The 27,883-nt window shown below is 46.9% G+C and overlaps 1 protein-coding gene and 1 long non-coding RNA gene across 12 annotated transcripts in view; one reads left to right on the top strand and one right to left on the bottom strand.

Moving 5' to 3' along the window:
* Window positions 1-1,102: 1,102 nt before the first annotated feature.
* Window positions 1,103-27,883, bottom strand: part of ARID1B (AT-rich interaction domain 1B) — a 457,423-nt gene continuing 430,642 nt past the window's right edge. For all 11 annotated transcript variants that reach the window (XM_040448795.1, XM_040448794.1, XM_040448793.1 and 8 more), the window contains 8 exons: window positions 25,790-25,994; window positions 20,131-20,269; window positions 19,708-19,880; window positions 13,592-13,739; window positions 11,057-11,153; window positions 8,819-9,602; window positions 6,453-6,583; window positions 1,103-4,297 (listed from right to left, as the gene is read on the bottom strand). In XM_040448795.1, the coding sequence (XP_040304729.1) occupies window positions 2,561-4,297; window positions 6,453-6,583; window positions 8,819-9,602; window positions 11,057-11,153; window positions 13,592-13,739; window positions 19,708-19,880; window positions 20,131-20,269; window positions 25,790-25,994 (3,414 nt within the window). In that variant the 3' untranslated portion in view covers window positions 1,103-2,560. The remainder of the gene's footprint in view (window positions 4,298-6,452; window positions 6,584-8,818; window positions 9,603-11,056; window positions 11,154-13,591; window positions 13,740-19,707; window positions 19,881-20,130; window positions 20,270-25,789; window positions 25,995-27,883) is intronic.
* Window positions 3,803-18,919, top strand: LOC121013266 (uncharacterized). Its single transcript, XR_005782606.1, has 3 exons — window positions 3,803-3,907; window positions 6,243-6,259; window positions 18,909-18,919. It is a non-coding gene; the product is annotated as an uncharacterized LOC121013266 (long non-coding RNA).

The raw sequence follows: 27,883 nt of genomic DNA on the forward strand, positions 1-27,883 counted from the left end.
ACAAAAGAAATTGGGGTAGTGGATGGCTTCAGAGTCTCTGCACACCTTGTGTTCGTGCTCTGTAAGAGAGCGACTGGACTCCTATCGATTCCCTCTTACAAATCTTCGGTAGTTGAAGCTCAGAGCACTACAATCTGTTCTCAGCAAGCAGATGTACTTAAAGTAGAATTATAAGTGGGCTTTTAATTCAACATGTATTTGGCTGCCTTGTTAGGTACGAAGGTTGTGTGACTAAGTAATGTGGGGGCTGACAGATGAGGACACTGCTCGCAGAAAAATCTGTTTCTCGTGACACTAGCGTCACGTTTCACACGCTGGTCGTGGCTGCGTGCTCTTGTCTAACTCTTCCAGGTGCAACCCCGGACAACGGGTCTGGCGAAAGGACTTGGGGTTTCTGTGTCGTGACTGGGAGGGTGGTAAAGAGGTAGAGTCAGAGGGTGTCTGTCCGCTAACAGCTGGATTCTGCAGCAGTTTCAAAGAGATCGATTGTTACGCGATAACAGTCAAGGACCCGGGAAGAAAAGGTTTAAATTAGAAGTGACCAGTATTAAAAAGCTACTGTGCACCAGGTAGGAAGGAATATGAGAATATTAATATGCCCTGAAATAGAAATAATCACTTTGCACTATGTACACCACATACAATATAACATATTCTTTTTAACATTGCACAATATAAATATTATACACGGTGGAGTAAACTAAATGCAAAATACCTCTGAGGCACACAGAAGAAACGTGGACTAGACTGAACTCTGATTAAAATCAAGACGGGGTTAGTGAAAGGCAGAATGTTCTGCTGTCAGGCCAGTGAGCTCCTGGGCCGGCAGCCACCTCCCATAGATACTGAAGATTCTCAGACCTCAATGTCGTTCGCGTGGATCGCTTCAAACAAAGACTCATTAGCTAAATAATTGGAGAAAAATCGAACTGTTGCCCCCCCCCCACTCTAAAGCAGGTCAACCCTACAGGTCCCTCCCGACCTCAGGGTTTCGTGACAGGGACTCTGTTAGTCCGCGGCTGTATTTCCCCTATTTCTTGTGGATAACTTGGTTACTATGAAACCACTGTAAGGAAACTAGAACAGTATTCAAGAACACCCATCACAGTGCTTAACAAGATTTAATGTACATTTATTCTTAACATGTGGAACATATAAAGATTTTATACTGAATAAATGATATTCATTAAGCCAGAGGAAAAGGAGGAATTTACATCAAGTTTTTTTTTTTTTTTTTAAACTACATTATCTTGAAATACAAATGTGGATTCTCGTCACTGAAAAATCTTTGAAGTTGTGTTTCTTCCTTTTAGTTGTATTTTTTTCTTTTTTGTCTGTACTGGTGACCATTTTCTAAATCAATCCATATGCAACCATTTCCACACCTTGATTCATGAAGCAAATTGTGATCAGCTGCTCTCCCGAAATAGAGCATGACTTTATACATACAGAAACTTGTACATTACCCTCTTTTTTTGTTTGTTTTTTTTTGTTTGTTTTTGTTTTTTGTATTTTTTCTTTTTTTTCTTTTTTTGGAGATATGGCCCTAATGAAAAAATATATAAAATAAAAATAAAAAATTATTTAACTCTACCATCGCTTCGTAGTTACCACATCATGAAAAAGAAACTAAAAACTTTGTACTAAAAAAAAAAAAAAAAAAACCAGAAAAAAAGAAAAGAGAAAAGAAAAAATGAGGGTGTGTTTAATGTACAACTTCTATATACATCACAGCCCATAGGCAGTAAAAAAAAAAAAATATTTAAAAAATGATTAAAGGAATTGTGAAGAACTGTCACGTGGAAGGTCCAACGACAGACGGCAGACATGACCGACGGTAGTGGTGAGGAAGCAATTTCCGTTGATCGTTGTCAGGTATGTGTTTTCACTCTTAACTTCAAACGACATTGTTTTTGCTCCTAGCCTAATGGAACCACTTTCCTGTGGAGAAACCAGTATCATTTCATAGTCTGACTACTGACTGACACACCTCCTTGAGCCCCTATTCCTACATCTCTAGAAGTAGTTTCTATTGCACAGAGCTTTGGGTGATGGGATACAGTTTTGTTTTGTTTTGTTTTGTTTTCATTATCTGAAGAATGACATGCCTAGGAAGTTGATCACTTTTTCACCTTTTTTGCCTCAGTGTGGTGAAATTGTCCCATCTTAGCATCTTTCGCCGCAATTTGTTTCATTAAAGTCAATTTGCTTCCCCAAAAATGCAATACAACATGGAAAAGAACATTAAAAAGAAAATCTGTGAAAAACAACAAGTGACCTTTGAATGCACTAGACAGCAACTTTGGTTAAAAAAAAAACAAAAACAAAAACAAAATAAAAAACCCCAAAAGGATGTACTTATACACACAGACAGCAAATATTAATTTCATAACTGTTCGAATTAATTATTTCTTTAATTCCCAATTGGTAAATAGTGAATGGGGCAGAGGAGCAGAGATTTTCTTTTCCTTCTTCCTACGCTGGATAAACAAGAACAGAAAACAGCCAGTTATACGGGAGCCTCTAGTTTTCACTCACACATGCCGCCTTCTCACTGATGTCATAACTGCCCAATCTGAAACAGTACATCACAGATGACAGACGCAACCAGAGAGTTCAGGACGGCTGATATCGAGATATCCAGCAATCGGCCCTCGTGCAGAAGGAATTCCGAGCGGTTCTCGTCCACCCTGGCCATGGCCAGCAGAGCCTTGGCCGCCCTGCACATCATGTCCACGCTAGGTGGTTCTAGAGGCGGCGGTTGCATGTGCATGAGGTTATGCTGGCTCTGCTGATACTGGGCCATGGTGACCCCGTCCTCTAGGAAGCTTATCAAGTTTCCGATGCTTCCCTTCTGCACAGCTATTGCCCTTGCTGCCAGCGCGTCCCCTTGGGCAAGGTTCGATAAGAGCGCCATGGACATTTCTCGACAGACTGGGTTTTTGCGATCCCCAACGTACCTAACTAACGTAGCGTAGAATTTCTCCTGGCGACTAAATGGAGGCGTGGCCAAGATCAGGTCCACGTTGTTGTCCTGGATACTGAGTTTGCAGAGGGTCTCCAGCACAAGTCTCTGAGGCGACAGGACAGAGTTGGGTCCCACGGTTGGAAAGGGGTCTTGTGCCTCTGCCGACGGGCACACCATCCAGTGCAGCAAGCCGTCCAGAATCGGCAGGCAGATGCTTTCTGTGTACGCAGACAAGTCTAGTTGCCCGGAAATGTTGGCCAACGTGACCAGCGTGTTGTCCCTTAGGACCTCCAGGCAGTCCCACCACCACTCGTCTTTGCTGCAGGCCACCCCTTTGTCCTCGTCTTCCTCTTTCTCGTAGGTCTGCGGCGCTCGCTTCCTCTCCGGATGCTCGTGGTGAAGGAGAATCAGCTTCCCCAGGATCAGCACCAAGCCTGGATGTTTGGACATTTCGGCGTCATTGCCAGGCACAAAAGACAAGCTACGGACAATATTCGACACACAGATGCAGCGCTTGGCCAGGGAATCCTGCCAGTGCGCGATGGTGCAGAGAGGGGTCTCGTCTCGGCTCCTGGGCTCGTCCTCCAGCAGCTTGATGTTCCGGTGACTTTTGGCTTGATGTATCCCAAAGGGAAACTTCCCGCTCTCGGTCTGGGTACCAGGGTTCGCATCTTCGGGCAGCGCCCCCGGCCGAGCACAGAGGACATCATCGATGGTTGCGATGATGCTCTTCTCTTGCTGCTCGTCAGAATCGCCTTTTCCTTCCTGCTCTTTCTTCCTCCCGGTGGAGCTCAGAGGGGGAGGTGGACGCCTGCGAGGAGGAATTTCCATCTTGCTCTCAAAGTGAGTCTGGATGTGCTCGGTGGTGTCCCCCCCGCCAAGCTGCCAGTGCAGAAGTCCGCTGTTGAACTCCTGAACACGACCCAGCTTGTCAGATCGGTCGACCACAAACAGGTTGTTCTTTTTGACTATCTTTATCGGGAGCTTGTCGAACTTGCTAGCTTGCCTGGGCTTTTCCTTCGGATCCGCAGTGGCGTTGGGAGAGGCCAGAGTCGAGCTGCTCTTCTCCTCGGTCTCCGTCTTCCCGTCGTCCTCCTCCTCGTCGTCCTCCTCGTCGTCCTCCTCGTCGTCCTCCTCGTCCACACACTCGGTGCCCTCCTCCTCTTTCCCAGACTCGTCGGCCAAGGACTGGCCGTCAGCTCTCTTCCCCGCATTGTGATCAAGTGCTTTTTGGCTGGGGTCTCCCACCTCATATTCCGTAAGAATTCCAAAAATGTCAATTAGGCATTTTCTAAAGTACTCTACTAAAAGTTCCAGAAATCCGGACAGCTAGAGAGGAGGACAAGAACAAGAACGGGGACAATGTCATAACCTCACACGGGGACCGAGAAGGGTAACAATCCTAATAACTATCAATACATTTTTAGGGTGATTTTCACACGATTCATTTCCTTTTTGTCTGGGCCAAGAAAGAGAAAACACAGATGGGTGGGAACCGTCTCCTGAATTTTACATTGTTGACGAAACCACATGTTTTTTATTTGCTGTTTACTTTCCTACTCTATCAGTATGGAAACTTCCGTGTTATTTTCTTACCTTTAATAGTATCAGTGACGGACTGCTTTGTGCTCTTTGTCTTTTCTTCTGATTTAGGTACAACACACTCCATATTAGAAGAGTGGGAATGTGGATTTTATAGACTCATTCACCCAAAGTGAGTCTGTTCTCTTCTGCTATTTATCTGAGACTTGCTTGCCTGGATTTTTATGGTTATTATTCTTAGGATTTTATGGTTATTTTTGTCTCAGGTGCCATAGGTTACTCTCATTTACATTCTCCATATATCTTTGGGAGAAGATAATTTCAGCAATGTAGTAGCTCATAAACACAGAAAATTAAAAACAAATCAATTTAGTCCCTGATAAATGAATTAGAATGTTTCATCGAATGCAATTTTACATTTCAGTTATCACAACTCTAACTGAAAGACAAAAGCAACTATGAGAACCAGTTTTGTTTCCTTTAAGCGAATGTGTGCATCAAGAAAATCAACACGCTCCATGATTAGCAACTGCCCCAGCTCCCCGCCCCCAGTACCCGCGCCACCGCGTTTAGGGATGATAAAGGGTTAATAAGGAAGGGAGGAGTCTTTAATGATAGGTGTTTTGGAAGTCAACCATACTTTCATATCCTGCTATCAGTTTCCTGAAAGTGGGGTTGAAACAATTATTAAGGAGAAAGGGGAAACTGAGGTACTAACCACAAAGTACTCACTTTTAGGGGACGAAGGCACACAATTTTGCAAGTGAAGGTTTGGGCGTTTATCTCCCCCTCGCCCCCACCATACTTAAAGTGAACTTTTTTCCCAGGGCAGGGGAAGGGGCAAGTTACCAAAGCAATTCTGGTTACTAAAATGTGTGATCAACAGTCGTTCACCCAACAGAAGGCTGAAAGGCAATTACTCTAAGGGAGGCGTATACAATTTTAAATATTTTCTGTTACAGTGGACTTCAAGCGATGTTTATAACCTTATTAACACACTTCCTATCAAGTGAAAACTTGCCTTTCGGGGCTATCATGAAGGACTGAAATGTGAGAAGAAAAGACCAAGTGGAAGATTCTGGTCTAATTTCGACAGAAGCAAGGTAATTAGATGTTCTGGTTTTCTCCCCCCAAAGCAGAGAATTGTGCGTACTCAGTAAGGAGAGTTACCTTTTCTTGTTTTTGTTTCTACATATTTCTTTACAAGTCTGTAGCTTAGTTGGGCCATTTCCCCTAACCCTCTGCTCCCCTTCCCTCTTCTAGCAATTAATGCTGGAAGCCACACCTAAGTCTAGCACTGAACAAAGGACAGCGTTAAGCTTACTAAGATGAGTAGGCTTTTCAATGACTCCTTCAGAATAAGGTGGGCAGAGGCAGAAAGGAAGGAAGGAGACCAAGAAACAAGTTTGGCCGTGAGTTCACAACTATTTCAGCTGAGTGATGGGTATACGGGGGTTCACCAAGCTGTTCTCTCTGCCTCTCTCTCTCTCTCTCGTACATTTTCTATAACATTTCTTTTTAATTAAAAGGAAGGGATTATGTCTCACTGGAAAGTAGAGTATGTCCCGTTATAAGCTCTTGCGTATTCAGCCTGACTTCAGCGCCGGCTTCGTGTCTGGATTACCTCCCACCCGCCTGCTGATATTCATTCTGAACAACAATTACTTTCACTGTTATCTATGCCGCACACACACATACACACACACGTGTGCACAGAGGACTGTTTTCTCAGGAGAAGCACACGTATGCGTGTGCTTATTATACTGGAGCCTGGAAGGAATTATGATTCCCGGATTAAGCGCCCAGACAGCTCTACATGTGTAACAGCCACGAGGACGGCCCTGCGTCCCGGGGTGCCCACCACTCTGGGCATGCGTTCAAGCATGAGCTCCTGAACTTTCTTGTTCTACCCCGGCCCCTGGCTGGACGGGCGCTGGCGTACCTGGGAGAGACTGAAGGTGGCGACAGTGCTGTCATCGTACAGGAGAATGTTAATGGTGTCCAGAGCCCATGTACTTTCAGCCAAAAGACCGGACTTGAGGGACATCATCACACGCCAGGCCTCAGGAGTAACTAAAACCAGGGGAAAGGACAAGGATGAGGTGAATATTAACTCTGTGCATGAAAGAACAGAAAATAACAAAAGAATAAGAAGAAAGAAGCGGGGTGTTGAGTGAGGTTCTGATTTCAAACAAATGTGCCGAGGCGCAGTTAAACGCGATCGTTTCCAGAATTCACACGGAGGGGACGGCTTGCTAAGAAACTGCTGTCGTTTAAGATCCTTTGGCTTGTTGGTTACACATGAGCCCACAGTGCTTCTAGAGGTGGGAGTGCTAATAAGCACAAGGGCCCTTTCTCATCTCCGATTTATTTCCTTTAGTCCCTAACGGACTCTGTAATGACGCAGCAGAGTGTTAGTAATGGAGTCACAGCAAAAAAACTGGTTGTCTTCTTTGGCCCGCTCCATTCCCAAATGTCTCAGGGAGGCCCCTCTGGCAGACCTCTGGAAGGCTGGTGAGTATGCGGCAGCACATTCTCAGATATAGAGTCTTGAGATTCCCTTGCTGTCCTCTTCTATCCGAGCTCCTGCCCTCAGAACATGCTGCTGACAATTATTAGCACTTTGATGGTTCAGATTTTTCAACAGCTTGGTCTGAGCCAGGGGATGGGAAACAGAGCGACTGCGCTTTTCTTTCCCCTCTTCCTGTTACCGGAGAAGAGAGAGGGGTTAGAGAAGACATTTGCAGGATCTGCCGTAAGATGGGGCTGGGAGAAGAGGCCCGCGATAGGTCTGAAATTTCTGTCTCGGGAAGCGGGCGGAAGCACATGGCGCGAGCAGGCCTGTGCGGTCAGAAGTCACCAGGGCCACAGCCAATGCCGGACATCAGCAGTGATCTCCTGTGCTGGGGGGGCCGTGGGTTTCCACCTCTAGGTTGATCTCATCTACGTTTCCTATTTTCGAAGAGGCACACAAAACTTTTCTAACAGAAAAGGCAAACTTCCTTTTTAAAATAAGGAACATAGGGGCGCCTGGGTGGCTCAGCCAGTTAAGCGTCCCACTTCGGTTCAGGGCATGATCTTGCAGTTTGTGGATCTGAGCCCCGCATAGGGCTCTGTGCTGATGGCTCAGAGCCTGGAGCCCGCTTCGGATTCTGTGTCTCCCTCGCTCTCTGCCCTCCCCCATTCACGCTCTGTCTCTCTCTCTTTCTCTCTCTCAAAAATAAATAAACATTAGAAAATTTTTTTCTTTAAATAAGGAACATAACTTTCCCCAGGCTGAAGACAAACACTGATCTAACATGTGCAAAGACATGTATAAAAATTTAAATACATTTATTTATGTGCACACGCATAAACACACAGACACATGTGCATATTTTTACGTATATCTTTCCATATAGAAAATGGTGCTCGGTGTCTGTATCTCCTCCTTGTCTCCAGCAACCCTCTCTATAAAACTCCTTACTTCTCTCTCCCTCTCTCTGTACAGGTCCTTAATTCTGATGGTTGAAAACATCTCTAATATCTTTGATTTTCTAGTCCCTGTAGTAAATGATTTCAAGTCAAGTGATTTTGAGATTTTTGAAAACTTTTTTGTATGACCAAGATCTATAATTTCCTTTGCCGTATTAAAAGGACTTCAAAAATAATGCAGAAAAACTGTGCGTACTCCTAGATGTTCCAGATCTCTAATTAGCATTCAGAACATCCCAACAGAATGAATAAACACGATTTGCACCCGACTGAAACAGCTTTTGGGCCCATATCTACCAGCACCGGGTTACCATCAATTCTATACATCAAAGCATATCAAATTTCGTATATACTATATATTTATCTACGTATCACATGCAGGCTTCTACTTTTTCCCGGGGAAACTCACGGTCTGTATGTTGTTACCAAAATTACAGAGTGGCTCGTATTTTCTCAGGCCACCTCAGCATTTCATTAGCCTCTCGGCTGTTAGGCTCACACTGCAGAGATTAAGTGCCTGGTTAAGGTCAAAGCTTTAAGCTCAGAACTCGGTAGTCGCTGAGGATCCCCTGGTCTTTCACTTGGGGCTCTACTCTCGCGCACAGATAACGCTCCTGTGGAAAAATCCCACGTCAATTCACGCTCCTCTCGGGCACTGTTTCTGAACTCGGATCAGCAGCTTCCAAGTATTGCCCCTGCGTAGAACCACCGCTTGACAGCTTGTCGTCCTAAGAACTTCATCCCTTTGAGATTAACAGGAGCTAGATCTAAGCTAACACGAAAATTCTACAACACAACTGGGCTTCATTTCCGGACCGAGCCCGGAACGCTTACCGATATCTTTTGAGGTAATCTTTCGCCTTTGTTTCAAGACTGGCTGCGATGCCTCGACTGAGCCAGGAGGGAAGGTGATCTCCCTTCGGATCGGGGGTGGCTGGGGGGGCGGGCCCGTGACCTGGGCCGTGGGGACGGTGGGCAGGACCTTCTGCATCTTCAGAGAGGGCAGAAAGGGAGACTTGCTGGGAGACATGCGGCTCTCCAGGGAGCGCTGGAAGGACGCGGGGCTGGGGGCTCTGGAGATGTGGTTTGGCAGTGATGGAGGCGTCTGGTAGGATGACTGAGGCGGGCGCGTGATGGGCTGCATGGAGGCGGGAGAGGACATATAAGGCTGACGTTGGCTGACGTGGGAAGGCCACTGGCTCTCGTGATTGATCCTTTGCTCAGGTACCAGCATATCATCCGTGCGGTTCATGCCTGGATACGGCGGGGCCTGGGCCGGGCCCCCGGGGCCCTGCCGGTTCTGGTAGGGGTAAGGCATATCATTGCGCGTCGCCCACATGCTCTGCTGAGGCCCTTCGCTGGAGGACGACTGCATGGGGCCGCCCATCATGGGAGGCGGGATCCCGTGCGGCTGCATCTGCCCGGGGCCCTGCACCCTCTCTCTGTTGTAGGGGTACGGATACTGCCCCTGGATGGGCCTCCTGTCCGGTCCGGAGTAGGAACTTCCGTACTGGTTATACATCTCTTGCTGCTGGCTGCCGAACTGCATGTTGTACATGTCTCCCTCGTGGCGTTTGGCCGGAGGCCCATACATGCCGTCCATATGGCGTTTGTAATTCTGAAATTCATATAAAGACAAATCACACTGATGTGCTTTTACAGGTATAATCACACACTTAAATTATGCAAAACAGTTATTACCTGGTGGAATGTTCATTTCAAAATGGGTATGGGAAGCTCCTGTGACAACTAAGGACTAACAATTTAGGCACTCTATTTCCGGATTAGGATACCACATCATGGACTCCGAAGAGGGTTTCCAAAGTTTGTTTTCGTGTGCTTGGAATTTTCTGTGGGGAAAAGAAAGCTTCCTCTCTCTTTTTCCTGGTAGGTATCTCTCCTCCCTTTTGGGATTTCTCAGGGCTGCAATATAGGAGGACGTGGCTTTGGAGACTCCCACACAGGCGACGCCAGACAGGGGCTCGGGACTACACGAAGGTGCCTCGGCAGGAAGAGGAAAACTCTCACCAGAATGGACTGAGCTTCCTGAAGGCCAGCCTGAAAGCCCCTGGACAGATTTCTCAGGCCTAGCTTTGCGTTAGCAATGTCTCCCCACGGCATCTGGCTCCTCAGACCGGGCCTGCACGGACACCCTACGGTCTACGGCCCCCACCCCGACTTCCAGTTGTGCAGGTCAGAGTCTCCCCCGCAAGCCCCGCTGGTGCCAGCCTCTGACAGCAGGCCCGGTGCAGCCCACGTTACTAGGTTCCCCTCCTGGGGACATCCGGGTGTCAGCACCCCATCAGGTGGGAACCTCCTGACGTAGAGAGATGTGGATGTGTTCGTGTTCTTTCACCTCACCCAGAAGCTGTTTAGGACCAGCTGGTGTAAAAATAAAAGTCACGTACATACACGCTCCAGTAGAATTCAATGCTTAAAACCCCTTCCATGTTACCAGAGGTCTTAGACCTGAAAAGTTGTTTCGAGACAGCAAAGTCCTGTGTCTGAACGGCCACAGCATGGTGGGCAATTCTCTGCATCAGTAGTGACATCTGCAAGGTTATCTTACACAATTGAAGACCCACGGCCGCGTAGGCCAGCGTCCCCCCCCCCCCCATGTCAGCAAAACACGCGGTCCTTAAGAGCTTGTTTTTAAAAAGCCAATTAACTTTTAACTTTTGATACTGGTATATAATATTTGAAGTTGTTTTTTTTCTTCTATACACCTTCTTTAAAACATCGACAAATTTCAGTTCAGGCACCTGACAGGACAACACACACACCAGACACCCGTTTAAAAAACCTTTACTCCGGCCGGGCGTTATTTACAAGGATGAACGTCCTTTGCTTCCTACAACATGTTATATTTGTTTCGGGATCCCATGTATCAAGAGCTTTTTAAAATGTGCTGACTTTAAAATCTTAACAATATTTTCTAGCACGAGCAAATACATCCTGATTGTTCAATAAATACCAATCTTTATTGTTATACTTCCTAAAACTTCTCAGAAGTAACGCAAATTTGAGTTTTAAACAGAAAGCACAGAGATGCATTCCTGCCCGCCAACTCACCGGCTGCTGTGGATACAGGCCGGGCTGGTGTCCTCCATATGGCGGCTGTCCTGAGGGAGGGCCTTGGCCTGGGTACTGCTGCCCGTAAGGTTCGTGCCTAGAATGAGCCATTCAAAGAGAACTTCATTTTCAAAAGACCTCAGGCCGAGAGAGAAATGAACAGTTCACTGCTGGGAATTCTGCACCCCCGAGTGGTCTGGTCTCTCCCTCACCGCACAACACCTTCCAACAGAGGCACGCCAAGCAGAAACAGCACTTGAACTTTTAGCCAAAGGGATGGGCACACCCGTTTTGGGAACGCTGCCAATCTCCTGGCTAGTAGGTGTGTGAGGAGTCCCGGCAGGACAGGCTGGCACCCTCTGCCTTTGAGAGGAGCCTCCGCCCACCCACTGACGCGGCCCCGGGGAGTGTCACAACATGGTGATGTGAGGTGTTCGTGAAAGCAGGAGATAACAAAAGCAGCGTAAGAATCAAAGCGGGATTTCTGGGAGTGCCAGAACACAGACGTATAAGCACGGAAACTGTCTCTACTTATCTTCTCATTATGAATAGGAAGTGTTCAATCTCTTAAAAAGCGTACTTCCCGATTCATCCAAAATGATACTGAGTTAGCTAATAATTGTAAAAATAGACCTACTCAAAATTTTGAAGTCCCACGACCCTACAAGGCCACAGAAAAGAGTAACAGAGAGGACTTACAAGAGTGACGGGGTTGATTTAAACGTACTCCTACGTTTAAATCTTTTTTACATTTCTAAATCTTAAAATGGGAATGACTAATACACTTATTTTTCAACTGCCATTACACTGAGCAGCTATAAATACCATAAAAGTAGCACGCTTAAAAGAGCAATAGATTTGAAGTTTAAAGAGAGAAACTGGTTTACTTAGTGTATCGATTGAATCCTGTAAGAAAGACAATACTTGGATTGAATATATGCCTAAACTGGTCAAGGAATGAAAATAAGAAAGAAAATAAATGAATTTTTAGAAGATCACGGGTAAAACAGACATAGGAGACGTGTTTGCGAAGGGCATTAACAGCTAGAAGGAAGCTTACAGTTGAGGAAAGAAATAGAATTGACATAGATAAAATTTAAGCTGAACAAAGTAACACTTTTTAGAAAAATCTATCAAAGGTAAATAAGCCCTAATGGGGTACAGCCAGATGACCTAAACCAGTTCTAGAAAGCATTCTAGAAGAAACAGAACAGCGCATCTGCCTCGGTTCATTTACGAATATATGTTCCAAGAGAGTTGTTCTCCTAATCTCATTGGAAGGTAGGAAGGAGAGAAGGAAGGAAGGAAGGAAAAGGAAAAAAGAGTTTCTCTTGGATCCTCAAAAACGGATCTAAGTCAAATCCCTGCTCCAGCACACTAAGCATGATGGTTAACTGGTTAACGGACACACCACAAATAAACAGTCACCACACTTATGGCCAGGGTAAGAATCCGAAGTCTAGGTTCTTAAGTCGCTACTAGAAAGTACCAAATCACTTTAAGCTTGTGATGGCTATGTAATCGCAAGAACCAGATGCACAGAAAGTGCCAGAAAGAAATATTATTTGGTAAAAACAGTGATTTTCAAACTTCCTTCCTTCCTGTTTGTGTTACGGGGTGGGGCGGGGTGGGGGAGGGAACCTTCCCAAGACTTCACCACTGCCCGCGGCCCAGCAGGTGGGCAGTCTGTGAGGAACACCACCACGCCAGCCATCCCTACCCCGAGCCATGCCCCTGTGGCCACAGTTACAAACAGAGTCCTCTAGTGAGCCTCAATTTCCTTCCAAAATCACAAATATTACATTCAAGACTTTGTTTCTGAGCACCTGTGCGACGGTGAGGTAAAGAACCTCCCATCCAGGGGAAGGGGCTTTCGTAGTAAGTACTTAGGTCAGGGGCACAGGTAAGGGGCCTGCTTCACAAAAAGAAGTCTCCCATAAGCCACTAGTTTAGGAAGCAGTTTCCGGCGACCTCTCAGAGACACTTCAATGACTTTCCCTCCATCTAACTAAAACTAATCTGGATGAGCGCTGAAGCCCAACATTTCAGTGTCCAGAGGCCACCCTGAAAAAAAAAGACTGCCGTGGCTTTCCTCAGAGATGTTTCTTAAGGAGCAGAGTAGTCTCTCTCCGTTTCACACGTTCGCAGGGAAGAATGGAAACATCTGAGAAGACAAGGCCTGGAAGACTTTTTCGAGAGCTTCCTGGGTGGCTTTCCCGAGGGAAGAGATGCAGGCGGGAAGGCGGTCGGGCGATGCTACACGCCTGACTTTGTGGCCGTTCACAGGATGAGCCACTCGGGGCAGCTGGTGGTGGGGGTCTCGGTGCGGGGACAGGGGCCGAGCATCCGGGTGCTGAGAGGACCACCTGGTTCTCAGGCGTCCCCCTCCCCCCTCCTGAAGGCAGCCACCCCACACGATGCTTAGCGGGAAAGCAGGTACTGTGTGCTGTCGTCGGCTCCCTGGGCTCGGAAACGCACGTGTGAGGAGAGTGCAGTTTCTAGCACTCTCTCCGTGTCGTCTTAGAAAACACTCACCTTCGGTCGTAGCCGGCTCCGTAGGGAAACTGCTGCCGCCCCATGCCCAGACCGGATAGTGCTCCGGAGGGACTCTGGTTATACACGTCCTGCACACTGCTAGTGGGCATCTGTCCTTGAGTCATAAAGGGCTCACTGCTCCCAGGCACTGCAACATTTTAAATCACGGATATAAAATTAAGCATTTTCGACCCCCAAGGGGCCCAGACAGCCCTTCTAGTCATTTCTGTTAACCTCAATATGGCAGATGTAGATGTCTCAGTCTTAATATGGCCGACAACAATACAAACCAATGAGTGTAAGGTCTGGACTCAGGAAGGACCCCAAGATCCCCATCCCTGACCCCATGCACGGGCCTTAAATGAGCCCCCACCTGGAGTACCGGTAGAACCCACGAATATGATGGGAACATGGCTCCCATGATTACATTACAGTTGATGGCCAAAGGGATTTCACAGATGTAACTAAAGTGACTCATCAGCTGACTGGCAGTCAACTAAAAGGGAGATTATCCAGGCGTGCCCTTTCAATCTGTGTCTGGAAGTCAGAGACACCCGCCTGCCGCCCTTGAGGAGGCACCCACCATGCAGTGGAGAAGGCCACATATTCACAAAGGTGGCAGCTTCTAGGACTGTGAAGGCCGACGACAGCCAACAAGACAATGAGACCTCAGTCCTTCGACTTCGAGGAACCAAATCTGCCAACAACCTCAACGAGCTCGGAAGAGGGCCCTGAGTCCTGGCTGACATGCTGATGTCTGCCGTGTAAGGCCCTGAGCTGAGAGCCCGCGGGAACATGGGACCGTAAACTGATGTTGTTCTGGGCTGCTGAGTTTGTGGTAATTTGTTATGAAGTAAGGTAGAGAGTGAACATCGGCCCTTTCTTGGGTAGGTCATCAAACTTCTGAGTTCAACTCCCTGTCGATGAAGTAAAGTTGGTAATACCACCTCATGCAGTGGTTGTGAGAAAGAAATGCATACACAGTTGACCCTTCTTGCGCGGGTTAGAGGTGCTCACCCCCGCGAAGTTGAAAATCCATGTACAACTTTGGACTCCCCCTTAAAATCAACTACTAACAGGCCACCGTTGACTAGAAGCCTTGCCGATAACGTACATAGTCAATTAACACATATTTTGTACGTTATACGTACTATATACTGTATTCTTACAACAAAGCTAAAGAAAAGAAAAGAAAATGTTAAGAAAATCTTACGAGAAAACACATTTATGGGGTGCCTAGCTGGCTCAGTCAGTTAAGTATCTGACTCTTGATTTCAGCTCAGGTCATGATCTCTTGGTTTGTGAGATCGACCCCCGTGTTGGGATCCGTGCTAACAACTCAGAGCCTGCTTGGGATTCTCTCTCCCTCTCCCTGGCTTGAAAGCATGCTCTCTTTCTCTCTCTCTCAAAATACATAAACTTAAAAAAAAAAAAAAAAAAAAGAAAAGAAAAACATCTCTAGTACCATACATCTATTTATTGAAAAAATCTGTGTAAACCTGTGTTGTTCAAGGGTCAGCTGTATGGGTAAAGTTAGTTCCCTTCCCTTACGGGGGGAAAAAAGAAAAAACCTTAGCACGAATACCTATCAGCAGACTCACTCCAAAACCAGGAAAAGGAAAACCACTAGGGGATTAAGAATAACTCAAGAATGGATGAAATACTAGTATTTCTATCAGGGCGTAGAGTGGCAATTAGGTCAAATATGCAAATTAGCATCAGCTCAGAGCCTGAAGGAAATTGGGTCAAGCCCAAAAACTAGCCTGTAGGCAAATTAAACATTTTAATGCAAATCTTAATTGGTATACAGTGCTACTACCTTTCTTCATCCTAGGAAGGTTACTTTTATGTGACACGAAGCAAAAGCTGATTAAACATCTCTGAGCTGATGGAATTTGCTAGAACAGAGGTGCAGATAATGGGGTCTCACACGGGCGGGGGGGCTCTGTGCTTCGCAAGTGTGCTATCTCACACTGTATCTTCCACCTTAAGTCCACGTGTGGTAGAATGAGTTTTGATGTTACTTTCCGTTTTATAAATGCAAGAACAGAGACAGGCAAACATTAAGGGGGATAATTAAAGTTAAATAGCTTAATTCCTTGATACAAGAAAAATTCTTTAAAAATAGGTAAGGAAAAAGACAACCAGATTTTTAAAAAAATGGGTAAACGCATAAATGGACATTCAGAAAAAAAGAAAACAAATGGCCCATCAATATATGAAAAGGTGTCTGATTTCACTAGCAATTAAAGAAATGCAAGTCAAAACAACTATGAGGCCCTCCCGTCCCCTCCACTCCTCCCCCCGCATCTGACTGGCAACTATTAAAAGGACTGATAATGATCATTCTTGGTAGGAAGTGAGGGCCACACACTGTTCCACGTTCATGTGAAGAGTATTAAACTGACAAGCGACTTTTAACTTAACTTTTAACTTGGAGTGTCTGTGACCCATCCACCACGCCACGAGGCACCCCAGAAGCTCCGTGGGATGGCCCAGGGGGGAGGCCCCCTAGCCGACAGGTTCCGACGAGTTCCCAACAGACCCTCCAGATGACACCAGCCATTCAAGTGATGTGGCTCCAGCAGAGTCCCTAATCAGGCTTCCAGGTGACAGAGGCTGCCTCAGGGTCCCAGCTGACAACTCGAAATGCAGAACCACCCCGCCCACCAGAGGACTGTGAGACACACCCAAGTGCTGTTGTTTAAAGCCGCTTTCTGTGGCGGTTTGTTACGGAGTAAAAGATACTCCGTAAACTAAAAAAAAAAAAAAAGTTCACATCCCTTGATTCGGTTATTCTTTTTTTTTTTTTTTTAATTTTTTAATGTTTATTATTGAGAGAGAAAGAGAGAGAGAGAGAGAGAGAGAGAGAGAGAGAGAGAATGAGCGGGGCAGGGGCAGAGAAGGGGGAGACACAGAATCTGAAGCAGGCTCCAGGCTCCGAGCTGCCAGCACAGAGCCCGACACGGGGCTTGAACTCACGGACCACGAGATCATGACCTGAGTCGAAGTCAGTCGCTCAACCGACTGAGCCACCCAGGTGCCCCTCGGTTATTCTTTCAAGAATCTATTTCACAGACACACTCTTACACATGTGAAAAAACAGCTATACGTCAATAATCACAGCTTCATGTTTAAGAAGAGCAAAGCATGATGAAACAACACGTTCACTACTGGAGCATTAAGAAAAAGGATGATGTATGAAGATATTAACGGGTATTCAAAATATACTGTTTAGATATACAATATGTAAATATTCACTTACTGTTCACTTATAAGCAATTAATCAATCCTTCAATCAGTAATGAATTATAGAAGTGGGGGGCGGGCGGGTAGGGCCAAGGATGCTTAGGGCCACCGAGGCTGGGACAGGTTCTGGTCTCTGCCCTACACCACGCTGTAGGCCAGCGGCAGCAACAAAGAGCTGGCTTTCCCCTAATGTTGGTCATTACATAAGAAATCGGAGCACCACCAGTTCACCGACAGAAAAATGTGAACTGAGGAATGCGAAACTTATTGTAACAGGGACAGGGCGAGAAAAAAATTTGTTTCCTGTGGGTTTTCTGTTTATCTGCTTTAATTTGGTGCTAACTACACCAGCATGGTAAGGTAGCAGGTGAGCTGAATGTCCCGGGGGAAATGTGAGAAGGAGGTCCCCTCTCAGCCACTGTATCACTTACACAGTTGATGAAAACACATGATACAGCTTGCTAGTGCCTAACAAGGTAATCCACAATCATCCCCTCCACCCAATTTATTTTCACAATAAGAAAAACTGTAGGCACACAGAAACAAAAGAAAGACAACTCTCAGTGTCTAATATAGCATACAGGTGGGGCTAATGGAAACAGTTCACATAGCTTTTGAAGCCAGATTCCAAACACTACTAATTATTTTCCTCATGTTATTGTCATATTTTCAGAGCCTAAAAATGTGATACAACCACCATCAGCAAGAACAAAATGTTCTTTCTAATATCTCATACCACTAAGAAAAATAACCACCTCCAACGTTTACAAGGCTTTTGAGTTTCTGAGCTTACAGATTTATTGCATGTTCTGTAGAATATTCACTTGGAACAGACAGCTCTGAAACTTTTTGAAACGAAAAATTAGATTATTTTACTCTGTGGAACATACCTGAAATGTTATTAAGAAATACACATGAAACATAATCTCATTTGGTAGTTAAACGATACATGCCTAATACTTAAAATGTTGAAATGGGGCGCCTGAGGGGCTCAGTCGGTTGAGCATCCGACTTTGGCTCAGGTCATAATCTCACGGTCTGTGGGTTCGAGGCCCACATCAGGCTCTGTGATGACGGCTCAGAGCCTGGAGCCTGCTTTGGATTCTGTGCCTCCTTCTCTCTGCCCCTCCCCTGCTCACACTCTGTCTCTCAAAAATGAATAGATGTTAAAAAAAGTAAAAAATAAATACTTAAAATTTTGAAATGATTCATTTTTGCCTTTCACTGATCCATAATAGTTGTGAAAACCAAGGCTTTGGGCTTTACGTTTCTCTCGACTAAGGATAACATATCGAGAAATTCACATACCCCGAACATCTAAATAGAGGTACTCCTGTTTAAGGGATCCGAGAAGCAATTCCGTGAAAACAGTATTTGCTCCTTTTCTGTATTTCTTCCAATGATATTCACTATCATGCCTCAATTTCACAGCGTGCCTGCACCTGGAAGGGTGCCAAAGAGCTCGGAGAGTGTGGGCCTCGGGAGGCGCTCAAAGGGCAGAGGCTTAGATGCTACGTTCTCAGAGCCAAGTGAGCGCTGGGGATTGATGAGCATAAAGGGAAAAACCATGCTGGGTGTTTGCTAACGTCCGTCAGAACTCTCCCAATTCTCGGTGATCCCATCCATCCCATGATGCTCCATCCCACTCCTCTGCTGAGTTCCCTGAAATGATTCCTAATTCCAATGCTCTGCCCAGCTCCAGACAGACATTCCACCACCTACCGCCTTAGCACATCCCCAAGTCAACACGGGACTTCTCTCTCGTTCCTCCCGCAGCTGTCCACAGTGCAGGCGCTAACAGTGAGTGCTACCAGCGGGCCCCTTCCCAGGCGGGCATCTCCAAAGTAGTAAGGTCGTCACCCTCTCAGTAAGGTCTCACCTTGACCCCCACGGTCAATCCAGCAAGCCCGGCCTGTTCTTTCCAAGTCCAGAACGTGTGATGAGTGCTTCTGCTTTTCTCTTGGCTGCTGGAATCTGACTCCGCCCTGTCATCTCTCCCCTGGACCATCACAGTGGTCCTGCCAACACACTCTCCATAGATGCCCAGTTACTTGTTTTTTAACAAAAGACCCAGTCACGTCACTTCCTACAGAACATCTTGCGGCGAGGGTACAAACCCAGACTCATCCCCGAGCCCGGGGAGGCTGAAAGTTCTGGCCCAGTGGCCCTGATGGCTTCGGTGCGCTCAGCCTCCCCCCTGCCCATTATCCCCAGATGCCTTCCACCTCCTCAAACACGCCAAGCCCACTCCTGCCTCGGGCCTCCCCCCTCCCCTGCACTTCTCTACTCCTCATTCCTCAGGTCTCAGCAGATAACCGACATCTCCTCAAAGCCCTCCCCTCCCGACCGTCCCTTCTCATCTGTCCTTCCCTTCCGTGACCCTTAACCCGCATCGTCGCACTTGGTGCCCTTCCTTCCATCAGCCACCATATTTAATTACGTATTTGTGGTTTCGCTTCCTTTTTGTTTGTTCCCCCTAAGACACCGTCAACTCCGGGGGCAACTACGTCTGACTTATCACACTACCTAGCGCCTAGCCCCTGCCCAGCCCGTGGTATACAACAAGGCGTGCAGCGCGAGGGAGCGCCAGGAGCACGCGTGCCACTGCGTGCACCAGTCATTTCTTCAGTGGGCTTTTTGTACATGAACTCAATCCTCGTCACATCCTTTAGGCAGGTCTTGTTATTGCCCTAATTCCTAGATGAGGAAACTGAGGCACAGAGCTACTGAGTACTTTTCCCGAGGCCAGAAATCTAGTAGGTTGGGGAGCTGTGGCTCAGACACGTCTCTAACGGGCAAGTGGGTTGGCTGCGTGGTGGCAGAGAGGACAATGCCCTCTGGGCCTAGTCTGCTCCCTCCGCATTTACCTTTTCTCATTCCACCGAAGGGGTCCTTGTTGGGTTCATAGGGCATCCTGCCCATCACGTCAGGCATGCTCATGCTCTGCTGGTAAGGGGCGCTCGGGGTCATGGAGTTCCGTTTTGGGAACGATGAGTCACTGGCGTCTGAGAACGGGTCGTGCACGCTGACTGTACCGCTTCTGAAGAGACGAGGACAAGGAAAGCGCAACGAAATATCAGGAGGTGCCACCAAATGCCCGATCGGGAAACGCGCCTAACTTGAAAGTTTTTCACGTAAAAACCATCCGAAAAATTACACGGATGTAATTTCTTGGTCGACACTTGGTAGCTCGTGAGGCAATAACAGCCCTTTTACAGTCTGTTCCAGGACATTACGGGATCGATAAACACGATGTTGTGGGGCTCACGGAGATCTCCTACCGTACACACCTTCCACCTTGCATTGGGGTCATCTGTCCATGCGGGGTAGACGCTGGGGTAGGTGGCTTCAGGTCGCCTTGTACGTCTGCCATCGAATTGCTGCTGGTTGACTGGGGGGTCTGAGGACCTTGCAAGGACCCTGAGTTCGCTGGGACGAGGAGTAAGAAAGTAAGGAAGACACTAGGGGTTATCGAGTAAGCTCATCCTCCCTACTTATTTAAAAAAAAAAAAAAAAAAAAAAAGGATGGAAAACAAGACACCATCTTATTAGAAATAGTAACAATATCCATTACTGGTAACGACGTAGTAAAATTAGTTGCTCTTAGATTCTTTATAGGGAAAATTAGTAAAAGGTTTTTTTGTTTTCTTTTTTTTTTTTTTTTTTTTTTTTAGTAATCTATTTGGCAACATACTTCATTTGTGAGCCATAAAACATATTTATACCTCTTGACTGGGTAATTGCTTTCCTGGGTATTTATCTCAAAGAAAATAATCTAATATAAAAAAAGGCTTTAGGCAGAAAAATGTTTATTTCAGTGTTGCTTATAATGGAGATAATCTAAATGTCTGAGAGTAAGAAAAAAAACAGGATGAAAAATTTGGTACACCAATTTGATGGACTATTGTGCTATTTTAGGGGAAAAAATTAGAAAAATGAGTACCAGGTCTTAGGCAATGAGAAATGTTTAAGTTCAAATGCAATGACACAAATTAGTAACGAGCCTTATGTCACTTCAATGCCTCCTCGATGTCTGGATATGTCTATGCTCTGTCATTAACAGAGTCATTTTTAGAGCTATGGAATCAGATTTGTTATTACAAAAACTGAAGTCATGCTCTTTGGAGTTCTTTAATGTCATTATCAGAGTCCCAAGATTCGGCTTTAACTATAATTACATTATAATAACAGAACTCAGAATTGAGCAGATCTTTTCAAAATTTCAACGCATCTTATTGGAAAACCTAGTATTTTAAGGGGTCTTGCTTTATCATAGGCCTCTGCAGGTTAGATGCTCAACAGACATTGGTTTCATCTATTAATGAAACAAATACTTAACTGGATAAATAACACGCTTACTATATTGCAAGCTTTATTTCTACCCCTGGCACGCCAGTGTCCAAAACTGACAAAAGAGACACAAATTCCTGCCCTCATGCGGTTTATAATAAATGCTTTCAGAGCCATTACATATGGCAGAATTACTAGTGCTTGTAAGTGATGATACTGTACAAGTTATTAGCTATAGTCCCTTTCTTACAAGCTGTCCAAGACTCCCTACAATCACCACCAGCCACATTTGACTGCAGAGTAAACGGGGTTCCGCAAATCCCTGGAGACGACAGAGTGCACTGGGAAGGAGTCAGAGATAGAAACGAGCCCAGCACTTCTACTCAAAAAGCCTCGGCTGAACACAGACGTCTCCAATGAGCTCAGGTCAGCCCGGGCCTGGCCGGCTGGGGGATGAATCCCGACCCTGGCCGCCAGGGCCCTGCCTTCTGTATGAGGTGTCCTGTGGGTGCCTGGGACCAGAGGGTGCCTGGGTCTAGAGGGACTCAGGGAAGTTCCCAGAGATGCCGGGAGGACTAACTTTAAAAGTAGACAATCTTTTTCATGCCAGTATCTCAAGAGAAAAGCTTAGGAACGCATGTTTATAAACCAAACTTTGGTGAAACCCTGGAAAGACATATTAAAAAGGTAGATGGTAATAAAAGAAAAAAGCAGTCTTCTATTAATACGTAAGGATAATCCTACTGACGTGACTGCCCCACAGAGCTGGCAGGAGAAACAACGTGCTTCTGGGTTTTTTTCTAAATCTTTTGTTGTTGTTGTTTATTTATTTTTTAGAGAAGAGAGAGAGTGAACATGAGTGGGGGAGGGGCAGAGAGAGCGGAAAACACAGAATCCGAAGCAGGCTCCAGGCTCCAAGCTGTCAGCACAGAGCCCGACGTGGGGCTCGAACCCACGAGCTGGGAGATCATGACTTGAGCCGAAATCGGCCGCTCAACCGACTGAGTCACCCGGGCGCCCCGAAATTAACGTGCTTCTTCAATCACAGAACAGGCTCCACAGCAAGCCTATACGGCTTCTTTGGAAAAACGGTTCACAGGCTGTGATTTCAGAATGACCCTTATTTACAAGTATTCACATTTACAGCTAATAAAAAAAAAAAAATGGAAAAATTCTTCCCTCTTGCCAGTGTTTTTTCTGCTCCTTTCAGGAAAAAAAAAAAAAAATGAATGCAACCTCTTGAAGCTCCGTTAATAGATGAGGCTGGCACAACTCTCTAGGATATCCCTACCTTTTGCCAGAAGCTACAAATGTATACTCGAAAGTAAACAATGGAAAGGTTATGGAAGGTTAAGTACATTCACACACTTCAGACTGTACAGCCAGACTCCTAACTGGGAAGATAATTTACACAGCACGAACCTGGTGCCCTACTTCTGGCTGGGGTTGCGGGAAGGAGGGAAGGGAGAATAGCTGATATGTCCCAGGTCTACAGCGACTAGAGGTCACCCGGAGGGCACCTTTGTTTATAACCTGAACCCCTTTCTCATTTATCTTCCGCTGAGGATTCCCTAGCTGGATCCATGACAGGTTTTGTGACATCACCTGTCAGCTAATAATAGAAATGCAGTCAGCCACCTGCCAGCAAAGATGGATGGGTTTTTGGTTACAGACTCACTAATTGAATGTGCGAGCTTCCTTGCTCCCCCCACCCCCCGACCCCCCACCCAGCTTACGGGCCGCGCGGGCCACTTGGGGAGGCCGATTCCCGCAGCTGTTCAGCAGAACTCCACAAACTTTTACGGGCTTATTATAGCGAGATCCCCACTGGTGCCTCAGAGGTGCAACCATACCCCAGGCCTTGCCCGGCTTTCATTCGGGAGCTTTCTCTCGTGGACTTGCTCTAGTCACTGGAAGACAGCCACACGGGTCTCGGGCAGGAGAAGCCACACGGCCACTCACGAGTGAGGATCGTGGCGCGCCCCCAAGGGCTGAGGGGTGACACCTCCCAGAGGCTGGCAGAAATGAATCTCAGGCCACGTCAGCCACGTCGCCTCAAAAAGGGGGGCCGGGTGGACGACTCACGATGCTAACAGGGCCAAATGATCCGGGATTTGGGTTGCTTCCGAGCGGCCCTGTGAAGAGCAATCTGGCATGTTTCTCAGGAATCTTTTAGTTTAGTTTGCCTGGAGGTGCTGGTTGGTAAGAAAGAAGCTACAATTACCCTCTTATGGGAAAGACGGACTTCTAAGAACACGAATTCTGGCTGAAGATTAGGTTTTAAAAATTTTGTAGTATACGAAACCCTAACATGGCTAACGGTTGGGGACAATTATTATTATTTGTTTTCTTTCTTTGACGATAAAAATGTTTCAGAGTCGTTTCCCTTAACGGATGCCAGGCAGGAGCGTGGCTTTTTGGTTATGGGGCTGATGTCGGTCAGGACCCTACTGACCAGCGTGTGTGTCCTCCTGTCTGGCTGAGCGGAGCGTCTCGAGCGGCGCACGGAACAGGTAAGGAGGCAGGCTGGCCCCGTGTGCTCCGCACGGGGCCGCCTGGGCCGCGCCCTGACTGGGAGGCTCAGCTCAGGACGCCCTCCTTCCCCTGCTTCCTGTTTCACAAGCCTTTGGACCATGGGGACCACTGAGAAGAATGTGCTATCAGAAGTGCATCTGCAATCCGAGCTCTTTTGTGCAGTTAAAACGATAATGTGGCCACAAAAACGGTAGTTTTAAAAAAAGGGAAAAAGGAAAAGAGCCGACTGTTGAGAGAAGAGGCCCTACGCTTTCTGAAGGGTCTATGCCTCAGCGGGATTTCTTGTACTGAAGCTGGTCACGCTGGGAGAGCCATTCTCCATACAGAAGTGCTGCCCATTCAGTGACACGAGCTTTTCCCCGGCAAATAAAATATACTTTTACATCTTTGCAGACATCGCCACTTTGGTCCCTACACCCCACTGAGTTTTTATTTAGGAAAAATAGTTTCAGAGCCGTTCACAGGCGGCTTGTTTTACTCTGTGAACGGGATGTAATGTTGTGAGACTTTTAAAATTAGATTTCACAGTTTTTAAGGTACACCGTAACTACAAAGGCTTCGAATCCTTAAGGGTGGGGCTGGAGAGGATTTCGAGTTGTGTTCAGAACTGTCAGATCTAAATATATATCGAGGTGTATTCCCTGCAAGTGCGCTTTGGCCTACGGAAGTAGCGATGTGAGATCCCTTGATTCATGACCTTAGGTACTAGCACTGTCATCCAGAAAGCAGCAAGAGGAAATAATTAAAAAGAAAACAATTTCTTTCTTTGGCTCACAGACACCTTCTTGTGTGTGCAAAAGGCTTCCCTGTTACAATGCTATTTCAAATACGGACAGAGGAATACAGTAGGTCTAGGCATAATGCCAGGGCTGGATAGCACTCACTAGCAGGAGATCTGGGGCCAGTTAGTCAAGATTTTATGTGCCTTAGTTTTCTCATGGACTTTGGGACAGTATCTGTGCATCATAGGGGGGATGCGATTGAATGGAAAAGCACTTAGAAAGGTGCCTGGCACACTTTAAGTGCCTAAGAAATACTGGCATTTGATCCCAGGGCAATCCTGTGTGATGGACAGTGGCAGGTACGGCCAGCCTCACCTTGTACGTGGGACAGCACAGCAAAGTGCTGACCCCATCACAGGGCTTGGATGTGGCCAGAAAGACAAGAACACGGTTGGATCGGACTTGAGTGAGGTCACCACCCAGAACTCAGGAGGATGTAAATTTCTTCCTATCTTGAATACTATATTTATTAGAATATAACGAGTCAGTAATTTGAAACGCTAACAGGTAGAACTAAGACTAGCAGGAGAGCTGAGAGAATGGCAGGGTCTCGAACAGTTGAGTGGAGAGACAGGAGAGAAGGCATTCGCTTGGTTTTGCTTATGAGGATTTAGGTGAACTGCGTTATTCCTAGGTAGTATTCCTAAGACTCCTGGCCTCTAGGTCAGAGCTAATGGGCTATTCGGTCTCAGAAATAGGGCTGCATGGACCTTTACCGTGACAGTTTGCTAGATTCCCTACAAGTGAGAACATGCTGAGCAGGGGACAGTAAAAAGAAGTCCAAATTTCATTTTGCTAACAGACAACTCTGAGTGTCGCTGACACAGGCACAGCTGGTAGGAACTGGCTGTCAAACCTATAGGGTGGCATTTTCTAGTAGCACAAAAGTATGAGCACAGGTTACCGGGGACACTTATTTTGACAGAGTTAAATGGAATATTTAAAAATACTTGTACAAGGAATAAAAGGTTACTGGGGATACTTATTTTGACAGAATTAGACGGGATGTTTTTAAATACCTGTATAAGGAATAAAGGTCTACAGCTCAGAATTCCACAGAAAGCCTTGGAAATGTTGGCCCCAGAGGGCAGCGTCCCAAACCGCATGCTTGCCTCCCTTAAGCACTGCCGACCGGGGGGGGGGGTTCAATTAAACAGAACACAACAAAACGCCCCTTGTCCTCAGAGATCCCGCGTTCTGTTTGCTTTACTGTGAAGTGGCCTTCTCAGAACATGAGTGGCGGGTGGCCTCCAGCGCCCTGGGGTGGGGGTGGGGTGCAGGTGGGGGTGGGGGTGCAGGTGCCTCGCCTTTCCCCGGCGACAAGTGTAGTGCTCCCGCTTACCAGGAGAGGGCGGCTGGAGCTTCGGCTGCTTCTTGGTGTCCGCGGTGCTGAAGACTTCCGGCGGGGGCTCCTCCCCGCGCTCAATCTTGCACTCAAAGGCAAACAGGTACTGGATATACTGCTTTTTCAGGGAGCTCGCTGCACTGCTTGAAGTGCCAACATTTAGGTTGGTTGCCAGCTCACGCCACTTCTTGTTTTTATTAACCTAGCAAAAAAAAAAAAAAAAAAAGGCAGGATCATTGGTTTGCAGCAAAGTGGCTTGTTTAAAGCCAGGAGACCAAAAAAAAAAAAAAAAGCACTTAATGTCTTGGTTTACTTTTTTTTTTCATTTGCCTCTCTTAACGAATGCTCATTACTCCCACTCAGTAGTGCATAGACGGCATTTACAGTTATAAAACCATTAAGGGACCTGCTGAGAGCTACATAAAAAGCATTGCTCCTTGCGATTCTTCTGCTTGGTGTGCCTTCTAATGCGTCGCACCATTCCAGGCCGTTGCTGCTCAGAGCCCGCGATTTTTTTGAGCAAATGTACACTCTCACCCGCGCTCATCCCCAGCCCACCTCTCATCTTAAAAAAAAAAAAAAAAAAAAAAAAAAAAAAAGGCACCCGAAAAAGAACTTAAAAAGCAGTAACAGAACTACTTTGCAATTTAAGTGCTGAGCTCTGATACGAAAAACAGTGTTTCTTTCCACCAGCCCAAGCTCCCTGTAATTCTAGCCTGCATCTCTTCTCTCACGGGAGACTTTCTTAGGGTGTTGGGCAGAGGGCCCCTCACTGGAAAGCCAGCACCAGCCATCCACCCTGGGTGGCTCTGTGAAGCCACGAGCGAGCCGACGCGGTGGGTACCTGCGAGCTGGGGAAGGGGCAGAGCCACGCAGGGTTCCCACTGACGCTCAGGCTGCAGAGAATAGAGCCGCAACGTGAAGAGAAAAAAGGAGAGAAATCCTGGGATGCTACAAAAGGACTTGAGGCATTAACTTTCGGTTTCCACTTGGGACAGTTAAGCAAGGTTGGACGTTCGAAGGAAGCACACAGACCTGCGAATATTTGGGGAATATTTTGCCTTTAGACGCACCTGGCGCTAAGTAAGGAGCATGGTTAAATGTTAAGGCGACAGTGGTTTTTAATGAAATGTTCAATTTTTGGATTCAAACTTTATCACAAAGCTCTTTATGTCCATTTACTTAGTACTAAATGGTGTGTGATAAACAAAATGCTCGCGAAATGCTTCCGAAGGGATAAGAGGCATGTTGCCTGGGCTGCCCTGAAAAGCAAGGCTCTGCACCGACCTCTATGTGGCTGCCAGTGCCCACTCTGACTGCAGCTCAGGGCGGCCAGGCAGAAATCAAGACGGGGTGAAGGGCAACGTGGCCACGCGGCTCACCATCGTGCATCACAGCTGGGCTCAAGCAGCCCTTGTTAGCCAGGTAGGCAATGAACCTCACCCACAGACCCAACATGGTAGGTAATTCCCGCTGTCGACGGAGGAAAAGTAAGGGGTCTGGACAAGCTCTATGCTTCTGTGAGGGTGAAACCCAACTGTACAGTGTCCTGAGGATTCTAAAAAATCTATGCCACGGGGTTAGGATAGAGGGGAAAGGTTGGGGGAGCAGGTGCAGAGAGGAAAGTTCTAGGTGTAGGAGAGAGTTTTGTATCTTGAGCTCTCCCTCCACTGACCACCACTCATGCACTTGGTCTGCGATGTACGACTTACCACCTGACTCTGCAAAGCCTTGGCTCAAGCTCTGTTGGTTTCGGGCGTACACGGAAGGTCTCTGGTGGGATGAGGCCCCTCCGGGAAGGCTAGGGACAAAGGCCTGGCCTGCTTCCCCTAGAGCTGCGAGGCGCTGAGAGCAAGGCGGGCCCTCAGCGGTACCCGTGGATTAGGTGACTCACTCCCGAATGGTTAGCGACCCTGTGGCACCGGGGCGGAGTGCAGGGTCCCACACTGTGTACTGGACCACCTGGGCCCAGAGCAGCTCCTTTCAGTGATCCGGGTGGGAGCCCAGGTGCTGACAGGTTTTTAAAGCTCCCCAAGTAATTCTTCTTCCCTCCCCAAGTAATGCTAACGGATAACCAGCCTGAGAGCTACA

This window comes from Herpailurus yagouaroundi, unplaced genomic scaffold (genome assembly GCF_014898765.1).
Source record: "Herpailurus yagouaroundi ecotype Mexico unplaced genomic scaffold, PumYag 198, whole genome shotgun sequence".
Taxonomy (NCBI): domain Eukaryota; kingdom Metazoa; phylum Chordata; class Mammalia; order Carnivora; family Felidae; genus Herpailurus; species Herpailurus yagouaroundi.